This window comes from Sinocyclocheilus anshuiensis, unplaced genomic scaffold (assembly GCF_001515605.1).
Source record: "Sinocyclocheilus anshuiensis isolate Anshui unplaced genomic scaffold, SAMN03320099.WGS_v1.1 scaffold537, whole genome shotgun sequence".
NCBI classification, from domain to species: Eukaryota; Metazoa; Chordata; class Actinopteri; order Cypriniformes; family Cyprinidae; genus Sinocyclocheilus; species Sinocyclocheilus anshuiensis.
Genome location: NW_015539854.1, coordinates 232,615 through 244,652, shown reverse-complemented (window position 1 = coordinate 244,652; position 12,038 = coordinate 232,615). Strand labels below are relative to the sequence as shown.

The window sequence follows — 12,038 nt, the reverse complement described above, 5'->3', positions numbered from 1 at the left end:
TAGCAGTAAACAAATGTGTTTCTTCCAGGGCCTGAGTCTTAAAATATTATTAATCATTTTAAATCTGATTACAGCCTATCAAATTGTTATTTTATTTTAACATTGTTGCAGTACATTTGCAATTTATTTACTTTTCAAAATGTGTCTATTTATTTTTTAAGAGTCCTTTTTTTAGCTCGACAAAGCCAATATATGTAAACGTGATTAAATTACTGATAAACACTGCAAGACGAACTAACCTTTGTTTGAACCATGATGCCACATCTGTAAATATGATGTCATGATGATCAAACCATTTTTTTCAAAAGTGGAAATATTGTTTCTTGACAGGTTGAATAGAAAGTGCAGAGACAAAGACAAATTCAGATAAAAAAAAATACACATATATATATATACACACACACACACACACACACACATCACATCAATCACATACAATAATGTTGTTGTTGTTACCTAAAACAAAAAATAGATATGTGGGGGCGTGTTAGAACGAGCCGTTTTAGGGGGGCGTGGCAGAGTCTTCACTTTGATAAAGAATATCTCTTTGGTTTTGAGACTTTAGTCTTTGCAACTTCAGGGATCTTATCTATCCACGAACAGCTTGTAACACTCCAAAGAGAAAGGAAAACTTGAAATCGCATCATATGACCCCTTTAATTCTTCCTCTGGGAGATAGATAACAGTTAACAACAAATCTGCTGTGTACTGAGGTTGCAGGTTACAGAACCACGCAACTCTTTCTTCTTCAGTTAGCATCTAATTAAAACAAATACATACCAGCTGATGTGCCGTTAAAAGATTTACAGGTTAAATGTGTTTTTGTGACTGGTCCAGGATCAATAAGTTGTTGCCGTTAAATAATTATGAGGTGCCTCCACTTTTCAACAATAAAAGACTGTCATACTGAAGTCATGTTGGAAAACTATTTTAGGTTTCCATAATGTAATCTGACTAGGTCTCATTTGCCAGTTTTGGCATAAGAAAATGTTTGAGACCATTTTTATATTATCTTCCTGTTTTCTCTTGTTGAGGCAAGATTGCATACATAATCATTCATCAAATTGTTATAATTTTTTTTTTACTTCCATTGACACTTTATTTTAATATGAATAAACCTATTTTTATGTCAAAAAGTATCCTGACATGTAACTAATAAAAACAAAGAAAAATATGATCAATGTAAATGTGAGAGGTTAATAAATCTTTAAATGTTCAGCCTTGTTAATGCTGATTGCAAAATACTAGCACATAAACCTAAAGTTATGCATTCCAAATTTATAAATCATTACAAAGTTTTGTCAAAGCTTTTTTTTTTTTTGACTCGCCGTTTGCCAGGCGGGTTAAGACCAAAGAAAAGACCTTTTAACAAAGATCAATACACAACTGTCAGACATCTTTAGGGTTTATTTAGCATACAAACCAACTGTCAACTTAATATATTTATTTTTATTAAAACAAGAAAATTTGCGATCAAAATCCACTTGGCTCAAAAACTGTCGTGATTCAAAGCATAAAATACATTAAAATCCTGAGGGAAAAAAGTATATTTAAAACAATTTAATTATCTATTAATTTAAATATGTATTTTTTTTAACTTTAAATATATTTTAATAGAAACTAGTGCTGTCATTAATCGCGACTATATATTTTGAAAATATTTACATGTATATATTTATATTCATGTAATTTATATTATATATAAACATATTTTATATATAAACAACATATTTCTCTTAAATATATACCTGCATGTGTGTGTATTTATATATACATAATAAATATACACAGTACACACATATATTACATAAACAAACACTTTTATTTTGGATGCAATTAATCGTTTGACAGCACTAATAGAAACGTAAATGGTTACTGTTCAGTTCAATTACTTGTTTTATTTAAAATTTAAATATTAGTTAATTTATTTGAAAAGCATTCTAGTTTAATAAAAGATTTTTATCTGTTTATTTATAACGCTGATAGTCTTCTTCCTAAATGGACCCTCTGATGCAACGTCTAAAGCCAGTCTTTCAATTCACAGAAGTCACAAATTACATAATTTGTAATGCACCATAAAAAAGCGGAATGCACGCATATACATGCTCAATACCAGCAAATATATTTTGTGGATCTCTCCTACATTTCCCACAAACTCTTTCCCAACAATACAAATAAAAAAAATTAAAAATGCTCATTTAAGTTTTATTACCTCCTCCATTATATCTGTCTTAATTACTTTTGCATGCATATCAGATTGCATGAAATAAAGCAGGATGTGTGCTGTTCATTTGTGACTAATCCTCAGGTGTCATATATAGCAGCTGTAATGAAGCAGCATGCCTCATTGTGTAATTACAGTCATTTATCTCTGTACACGCCTCTGAATTCTCATTCCAGAGCACTCACAGTTTTTCCATTCTAAGCATGTCTTACGGCCATAACGTCCACCTTATGGACAGCAGGCTGATGGGTAGAACAGGTCCTGAACATTAACATGGAAATGAAGCTGCAAAAAGTAATTAAGGGGAAAGGCCACATGAGGTGTGTTATTGATTTTACTACAGGTGAGTCATTTCTGTTATAACATACATGTATGTTTTCATGTCACCATCAAGTCTTATTGTAAAAAATATTAAACTCACTTTTTTTTTTTTTTATTTAAATCATATTAGTCACATTTTTCTTATCTAACATCACACTATCACTGCTAAGAGCGCGTTTTATACCATATTTTTGCTATTCCCCTAGAATCTAACATGAAAAGTTGGTAATTTATCAAGTGTTCCATTTCTTCTTTTTTAATAAAAGCTTCAACCAAAATGTGTTTTTATATATTTTCTGTAATAAGTTTCTGAATTTCTTAATCATCATCCAGGAAGTTACCTTTTTTGGACATCATCAAATCAGTATGGTAACAGCAAAATGTCACAAGATGGTTTAAAAAAAAAAAAAGACAGATACCACACTAACTAACCATTGAGATATAAGAACTGTCATACCAGCTTTATGATGTATTGATATGGAGATCACGTTTTAGTAGAACCTTAGTTCACTTCCAAGTAATTTTACACAATTTATGACAGAAATGTAAACAATTGTCAAACCAAGATACATGTATATAGTTTATAAAAGCCACTGTAGGCTATGGCGAGTATTTGGAGTATTAAAAATATATATATATTCAACACCCGCATGCAAATTTCAGATTGTTTACAACAAATCATTTGCAGCACATCAAATCAGATTTTAAAATCATAACTTTCTGTTTAATTAAGAAAGCCAGAGCCCAGGTGTTTTGAGTTCAAACTTTAATGTGAGTGTTCACATTTATTATATTTACATTATGGAGAGGCAAACATGCCAAAATCATGGGAGGAAAAAAAAATTACAAAAACCCAATACATACAGGGAAAAAAATACATTTTAACTAAGACCATGCTATAAGCATTATGAGTTATATTCTCAAAACATTCACTAAAAATTTTTTTTTTCCTTAGAAGGGCAGACCTCTGAGCTCTGTTTGAAAGTTGTAGTTTATGCAAATTTCACACCAATTTTGAACAAAAGAAAAAAAAATTATGACTCTGCTCTCCCTAGAATAGTTTCTGCCATCTTAGGCAGGAAGGACTCTAGAAAATGGAAGAAGTCTTGAAAGACGCCTGCGGTATCATGGCTGGGGTGAAAACGGAGGACAACCTTGGTGCTTTCGTTCCCGCCGACAACTTCTGCATCCACGTTGAATTCCAACAAATCTTGCAGTTTCTCCTCTTTCTCCACAATGCTCTGGGTCACCCTGCTCTCAATGTCAACGCAGCCTCCTTCAGGTTTGGAAGTCTCATCACTAGTCTTCAAGGGATCTCTTCGCACTTTCCGTCGGCCTGCCCAAACGCGGTTCCTTTGAGTCCAAGTCCAGTGGACCGGCTCTGGGTGCTCCACATCAGCATCTAGCTTCTGTCTTTTGGCTTGTATAACAGTGGAGGTCGACGGACCCTCCTCGTCCACTGTAAGAGGTCTCTTCTTACCAGTTTCACCTTTGGCTTGTAGACCAGAGTCTTCTACACCTTGGTTATTAACCTCCATTTCATTTCCATCTCTGTCTGCTTTGTCCAGATTTTGACAAACAGCTGTAGTTTGAGTTTCCTCTAAAGGTGAACATTTTAAAACTTCATGAAACACCATGTGCACAGCAGAGCAGACTTTTGCAAACCAAAGACCTCTAAAACCCTGCCCAGCCAATGCCAGTTGGGCACGCAAGGGTTCTGGGAGAACGGCTGCCTTGAAGGGGATACTGACCTCCATAATCTTCTCAGTGTCGACCTGTGAACGGAGTCCGGCTTCGGTCGGCGGCGCAAAGAGCCGCACAAGGCCCCAGGATTTGCCCTTGGTTGATTTTTGCTGATACTGCAAACTGCGGCAATACTTCTCAGCCTCGCAGCATTCCCGCTTGAAGTTCTTTTGCGTTCGTTCATTAAGGTTCCCCGCCACATTGTGGTTTAGCTCAAATGGATCCAGGACATTCATAGGCCTCAGTTTGGGGACAGAGGAACACAGTGGTTTGGGACCAGAGGCCTCTGAGGTGTTTACCACTTCCTCATCACTTTGGAGGAAATCTGTAATAGGCTATACATGGCCGTCTCGCAGAGACACCACTGATGCAGAGAAATCCAACTTTGAGTAGAAAGTGAAGAATCCAAAAAGCAAAGTGCCTGAGGGAAATGAGTTAGGGAAAGTTACAAGGAGAATAACACAATTAAACTGTACATCTCTAGCAGACAGTTTGTGATGTAATTTACATCATAGGCACAGTCTACTGATGTCAGTATGGAGAGCAGCATGTTCAAGTGATTTGAGCACTCAAAACTGGGTTTTCGAAAAATCTCTTTTGCAGTTTGTAAGGTAGCTATCCTTCAATGTAAACAGTCTGCAAAGTTGTTAATCAAAAAAGTGCATGGTAAATAAAGATACTGTCTCTCAAAAGAAAGAGTCGACTCAGAATCACCGTAACGAGTCGTTATATTTTTGAATCTTCTGCCTGTTACCGATCTACGTCACTGGGTAAGACATTAGCATAATCCCCGCCTGCCCACAAAATACGAACACTCTCTGTGTCGAGAAGATGCCGTGTTCCACGATAACACAGAAATACAATTCGAACCTTTTGTTGTGCTCGTCATTTTACCGAGGTGTGCTTCTCTAATCTAGCCTTTTATCTTTGTTGGCTTCTAATCTTCTTTATTTGGACCAACAACCGTCTCCGAACCACAACCTGTAAGTACGATTGATACGTTATGTGTACATTTTCAATTGAGTGCTCAAAATATCTAGTTTATTTTGTGCTAATATGTGATGTACACCTAGTGCAGCTTTAGGTTCCCAGGTAAAGCACGATATTACTGTTTTATCTGATAATTCGCTGTGAACCCACTATTTCCTAAGAATGTGTCGATTAATGTGTCGTTGTTCTAATTACTTCGTTTAATAATAAATAATGTAGTGTAGCGCACAGACTTTATAATCATTGTGAAAGTGCTGTTTATGTAGTTATAGGGTTAATGCAGGGAGTAAAAGACCCGGTAGAGAGAGATGAGTTAGTTAGGCTGGTGCACATGTGATACAGCTGTTCTGCGTTATAATTAAAGATTAAGACACGGAGCGTCTTTTGTCTGTCGTTCTTCAGACATTACAGTAGACATATTTTGGTTAACAGTACAGTATTACAGTAGACATACACTCGGCTAACGTATCCACCATTATTGTTTTAATGTAAGTGTTTACAGTTTATCAGCTTAACTTTAGCTGTGGGCACGATTCTCTTGCATAAGTGTTAAACAACATGTTTTTATGTCATTAATGTAAGAACTGAGGTTCCCAGGTTGTCACAACAAATCCCGCCCAATTGCTACTCAAAACTAGCCCAATCGTGTTTCGAGGGTGGTCCCCCTTTAAAAATCGCGTTCTGGGGTGTAAAATACACGCTTTCAGTCGGGGTTCCCATGGTAAATTCGCATTCCAGTGCCTAAATATGACGTTAGTATTGTTTCATCAGTTAGTCACGTTAGCACTCGGCTAACATATCCACCATTATTGTTTTGTTAAGTGTTTACACTTTAGCAGCTAAACTTTAGCTGTGGGCACGATTCGCTTGCATAAGTGTTAAAGAAAATGTTTTTATGTCATTATTTTAAGAACTGATTGGAGCACTATATTATTGTTTTATGTAAAGGTGCATGCTGGGGTTCCCAGGTTGTCACAACAAATCCCGCCCAATTGCTACTCAAAACTAGCCCAATCGTGTTTCGAGGGTGGTCCCCCTTTAAAAATCGCGTTCTGGGGTGTAAAATACACGCTTTCAGTCGGGGTTCCCCTGGTAAATTCGCATTCCAGTGCCTAAATATGACGTTATTGGGGTCACATCCCCAATATGCAACCTGCCACATCAAAAACAACCGCGGACTTGACAGCACAGATGGTAGTGCTCGCTAACTTGCTCAAGCGCTCCTTTTTGTGCCAATCACAACAGGCTTGGCCAGCTGACCAATCAGAGCAGAGTAGGCTTATGGAAGGGAGGGGTTTACAGACATTTCTCTCAGAACTGAATCGAACGAACCGTTTCGAAATCATGGACAAATGACTCTATATATAAATGTATATTCTGGGAAAATTACAGTGTTTTCTGACCTTAGATGCATTTAAACCTGTTGTAGGGGACTCCAACACAATATTAGGACACTTTAAAAAACCATGAACCATGACCTGCTCTTTAAAATAAAGTGAGACCATATAATAAACTATATTTGGTTAGATAAATTATATATTACCATTTAGATAAAAGGCAGAAGGGCAATGCCAGAGGAAATAAGGAAACTTCTCCACAGAGGATACCTTCAATGCTGTCTTTGATTTTGATCACAAGGTAACATCAAACTATCTAAATTTTGCTGCTGCCTGCTGTTTGTTACAGCCTTTGTGTTGGAAGACACCTATGATAATATCTAGGTAGGGAGCACACTAGGGTTTGTAAAAAAGCAGATGAGATACTGAGCATGTTTACATGCACATCAGTAGGCTGATAACTAATTTTATTGAAATACCAGTTAACAAATGGGTTTTTAAAAAAAACACCTGTGACATCAAAACAAAGATTATTCTCCGAGTATTCCATCTGTTAGTTGTGCAAGTTGCGATGTTAAATCACTAAAAAGTATTCCAAAAATCAAGAAATTTGTATGGACTTGTATTCTACTATGTTTGCAGTTTCTAGGGATGCAGCGATGAGTTTTTGACTTTAGAACTTCTCCTACAGAAGGAGGCTGCATGAGAACACGGTGTACCAATTATTGTCGTCTCCTCTATCGTGAAACACAATTTTTGCTGGATGTGAATATATAGTCAGATGTGCACTTCAATAAACATTAGTCAGGGTAGTGTCACATTTATTTTTTGACAAATTAAGCATCAAGGATGTGAGGGACAAAAGTACAGTGTGTTCTATGGTTCCATAAAACATTTTTGAAAGGTTGCAGGTTTTGAAAATGATTCACCTGCACTAAGGTCTATAAGCTGACAGAAAGGCAGTTAAGGGTTTACATGCCGTAAAAATCTACTGCAGCTGTGTTGATCAGCTAATGCTGAAGCCATTGATGACCTATGCAGTTAACTGGTAACCAGTTTAAGAAAGTGAATGTAAACATGTTAACTGATAATGTAAAGCATATGGTATACTTACAGAGATCTTCAGTGTTTTTGCTGGGCGGTACAATAAATGGCTGACTAGGAAATGTACAATCCCATTCCTCAATAATACACTCTTCTTCCTCACCTGCACAAACAAAAGCCATTATTAATATGCATCTCAGGCTCTCATGACAGATACGGTTTAGTCTGACATCCTGTTACATCTGCATCTAATACTCCTTTAATAAAAAGTCAACAAAATATGTAATAAGTCATAAAATACAGGAAAAAACAAATGATTAAGGAAGTTAAATGAAGAGCAGTCCTGGTTAACGCACAGGCCATGTTCTTTAGCTGGTTCACAGTGGGAAGCACAGGAGGGTCTCGATTCTGAAGGTAGAAGATCACCAGCAGTGTAAGAGCGTAATTGTTCAACAACGGTCCAGGGCCAGACAGGTTCCCTATAATATTCAAAATGTATAAGGTTAACCTGAGAAAACTAAAACATTTTTGAAGGTTGCAGGTTTTGAAAATTATGGGACCTAGCAACTTTATACACTATGTACCATTGTAAAGGCAGCAAGTCTATCCCTCACAGCCTCGTCTACATCTGCAGAGAATTCAATATGCGCATGCACTAAGGTCTGTAAGCTGATAGAATGGCAGTTACGATGTTTATATGTCAGACAAATTTGGGCAACAATCTAGCCATGTTGATCAGATTATGCCGAAGCCGTTTATAACTGTACGCAAGGAAAACAGTTTTACATGTTTACATGACCACACGCTTTGTCAGCATATTAACCATAACCGGTTTAAGAACGTGATAAAAATGTAAAGCATATGTGGTACTTACAGAGATCTTCAGTGTTTTTGCTGGGCGGTACAATAAATGGCTGACTAGGAAATGTACAATCCCATTCCTCAATAATACACTCTTCTTCCTCACCTGCACAAACAAAAGCCATTATTAATATGCATCTCAGGCTCTCATGACAGATACGGTTTAGTCTGACATCCTGTTACATCTGCATCTAATACTCCTTTAATAAAAAGTCAACAAAATATGTAATAAGTCATAAAATACAGGAAAAAACAAATGATTAAGGAAGTTAAATGAAGAGCAGTCCTGGTTAACGCACAGGCCATGTTCTTTAGCTGGTTCACAGTGGGAAGCACAGGAGGGTCTCGATTCTGAAGGTAGAAGATCACCAGCAGTGTAAGAGTGTAATTGTTCAACAACGGTCCAGGGCCAGACAGGTTCCCTATAATATTCAAAATGTATAATGTTAACCTGAGAAAACTGTACATGTGAATCGCACCAAAACTGTCAAGAAATGTCCAGGTCATTCATATTACCCCAAAATCAAAAGAATATTTTGAGTTAAAAGTTATATTTTGCCAAAAACAAGCAAAGCTTGGTATTACACCATTAAAATTTTTATATTTTGATACATTTTTACCCCATAAATCGAGTCTAACACTTAATATAGGAATATAAACAATGTAATAAATTATTTAAATTGTAAAAGTTCAGTTCAAAGCATACATCAAGGTGGTTCTGCATTTCTGAATAATTTGATTAAAAACATTATATTTGATGATTTATTACTGTACTATAGTCACATCACTTTACAGTCAAGAATTATTTATTAACTATTAATATGCTGATAAAAAAACTTAGCCCTAAATATATGCACTCATATGTGGTAAAACACTAAAAATGTAGTCATTTTTTTTATCTGATGTTCACGATTAATTGTCATGCACAACTTTATTACCCGCTAATTGTTTCTGCTTGGCCCATAATCGGATGGTGTAGACTAAGGGTTGCAGTCTGGAGTCAATGCCTGAACACAACTGCAAAAATCGCGTGTTTCTTACTGCCAATCTGGTGCAGAAGGAAAAACATTATTATAGACAGAGATCATCCAATGGGGTGCTATACTCCAAGATTTTCCATTTCACAAAGTGGCCAAAACGGCTGTTTTCAACCTGTTGTTGATGGTGATGTCACCGTGGAGGCTGAGCTCTCGATGACTGAACTTGACTACAGGGAGTCGGGCAGTGCTGAGTGTCTGGACTTTGTGCACACCTGGCACGCACTTCCTCAAAATGACTGCAACCAGCTCCAATACTTCAGCAGGATTGGCAGTGGACAGGTGAATGTCGGATAAAATGGAGTCTTCAGAGCGGCAATCCTCAGACTGGTTTTTTCCTGTCTGCTGAAAATTGGCAGTTTTTGAGATTTTACAGATTGACAGAAGTAAATAGTTTGATTACGTGATGTTTGAGGTCACAGTTGCCCAGTATTAGAGCTGCTAACACACCTCTTCAGAAGACTTGGCACGAGCTTGAAAAACTTTGGTGTTCTCAAGGTCGAGGAACAGATCAATGTCACAGGAGTGAATCCCAAAAGTGTTCACAGAGGATCCAAAGGGCACAATTTGGCAATCTGTAACACATGACACAAGGACTTTTTGAAGAATCTTTTTTAAAATCACAAGAAAATAAACAGGAAAAATATTAAAAACCAATGCTGCAGAAAAAAATGTGTGGTCATTGTTGCACTCTTCTGCACCGATTCAAATTGTGATGATACAGACAGAGCAACAAATCTCTCTCTCAAATGTAGGGCAGGAATTGGTTCTATGCATAAGTTGTTGACTGGACTTGAAGTTCTATAATATGCATTTTAAAAATAGACAGGGTGAATGTTTATTTTATGCACTCGTCTTGTCTGGTTCATGTTTTAGTTAAGAGAGAACCTGGAAAGAACTCTGTGAAGACTTCCTGTAGCAGCTGAACTAGAAGTTCTCTCACTTTCTTCTCATTGTCTTTCAACTCGAAACTCTCCACCACCTTCAGCATCTGCTCATTTTTCACACCCAAAAAGAACATTAAAAATAAATGAGAAAAAACTTCTAATGACGCAAACACACTTTTCATTGTGCTGCCTGGATGTGAAACGCTCTCTTACAGATGAAGTCTTGCAGAGCTTGTAGTTGAGTTTGTCCAGGCTGATCTGGGGGGTTTTGGAGTCTTGTTTCCCCCTGCTGGCCAGTTTAAACTCTTTCCTCTCTCTGGGCTTGACATGGAGTTTCAGTCCATTGAGCTGATGCTGTAGTTGTGCCAGAGCTGTCTGAGCGTTCTGCGGCTTGGAGAACTCAACTATAGCATAGACACCCTACAAAAAAACAACAAATCTCACATTACATCTCCTTTTACTCAAATGAACCCTATGTTAATGTTACTTAACTCAGGGTTAATGTTAACACAGGGTTAGCAAATGTTACATCAAATGCAGATGTAAGCAAGACAACGATTAAATTATTACCACAGGAGAACTAGACCACAGGGTAAAGACAGTATATGAACCTTCTGCTTGTCCATGATCACATCTGACACCGGCCCAAACTGTGCCAAATACTCCTTCAGATCGGTTTGAGACGTGTCTGGTTTAAAGCCGCTCACAAACACGCTGTTCTCCTCCTGAGCTTTACGCTGAGCTCTGAGCCGCAGGAGATGTTGGTGTTTCTTTCCTTTAACATGGTCTTCCAGGCTTGGCCCTGAACGGAAATACTTGAGTTGAATGCCAAATGAAATTGATGGAGTACATTAAGCAAATTACAAAAAACTGGTACAGTGACGTTATGAGAGGATTATGCCACCGTACATTGGTGTATACCATGTTTATGAATTTTTACCTAATAACAATCATAGTATTTATAAGACTTCATGATACAAAATAAATGCCGTGGTATTACCATCTAATGTGTTACAAAACTACCTTTTGGTGAAAAGTGCCCTAATTTTTAGTGGCAGTTCCACATTTAGTGCAAGTACTTTTTATATATAATTATTGTATTATAGCAGGTTTGCAAAGTGCAGGAACATGTCTCACTTGTGTTAGCACTGATGTTTTAGTTTATTATAATTTACTGTTGGGTAAATTAACGATGCAGAGGTTGCAGTGAAACCCTCTTTGCGTTGTCTGGATGTCTTTATCGAGCTTCATTGAGAGGCAGTACTGATCATTCCCAAGAAATGCGTCCGAGTCGCTGTTACATGAAACAAATCAAATGTCCCTCCATGATGTTACCTGCGTCCGTCCCTTCTATTCTTCCAGCAGAAACTCTGAGCGGGGAATTTCAGTTCCGGTGTTGTGCCCATTTTCGACCCCCTGCCAAATTATTACCCCTCTCGTTGAAATCGCTATCTGATTGCCTAATCCTAACCCCTCCCCCACACCTAACCAATACTAGGGGGGTAATAATTTGGCAGGGGTCAGAATTGGGCACAACACCGGCTTTCAGCAGGTGGGCCCATGTCTATGGGTGGGGCTGCCTTGTGAAAAATGT

General features: G+C 37.4%; 1 protein-coding gene across 1 annotated transcript; it reads right to left on the bottom strand.

Moving 5' to 3' along the window:
• Nucleotides 1-3,579: 3,579 nt before the first annotated feature.
• Nucleotides 3,580-11,695, bottom strand: LOC107684771 (speckle targeted PIP5K1A-regulated poly(A) polymerase-like). Its single transcript, XM_016481130.1, is given in 10 exon segments — nucleotides 3,580-4,709; nucleotides 7,730-7,822; nucleotides 8,016-8,138; nucleotides 9,459-9,568; nucleotides 9,673-9,899; nucleotides 10,008-10,132; nucleotides 10,446-10,558; nucleotides 10,656-10,864; nucleotides 11,056-11,246; nucleotides 11,620-11,695. Coding segments are annotated over 10 exon segments (2,397 nt in total).
• Nucleotides 11,696-12,038: the final 343 nt, after the last annotated feature.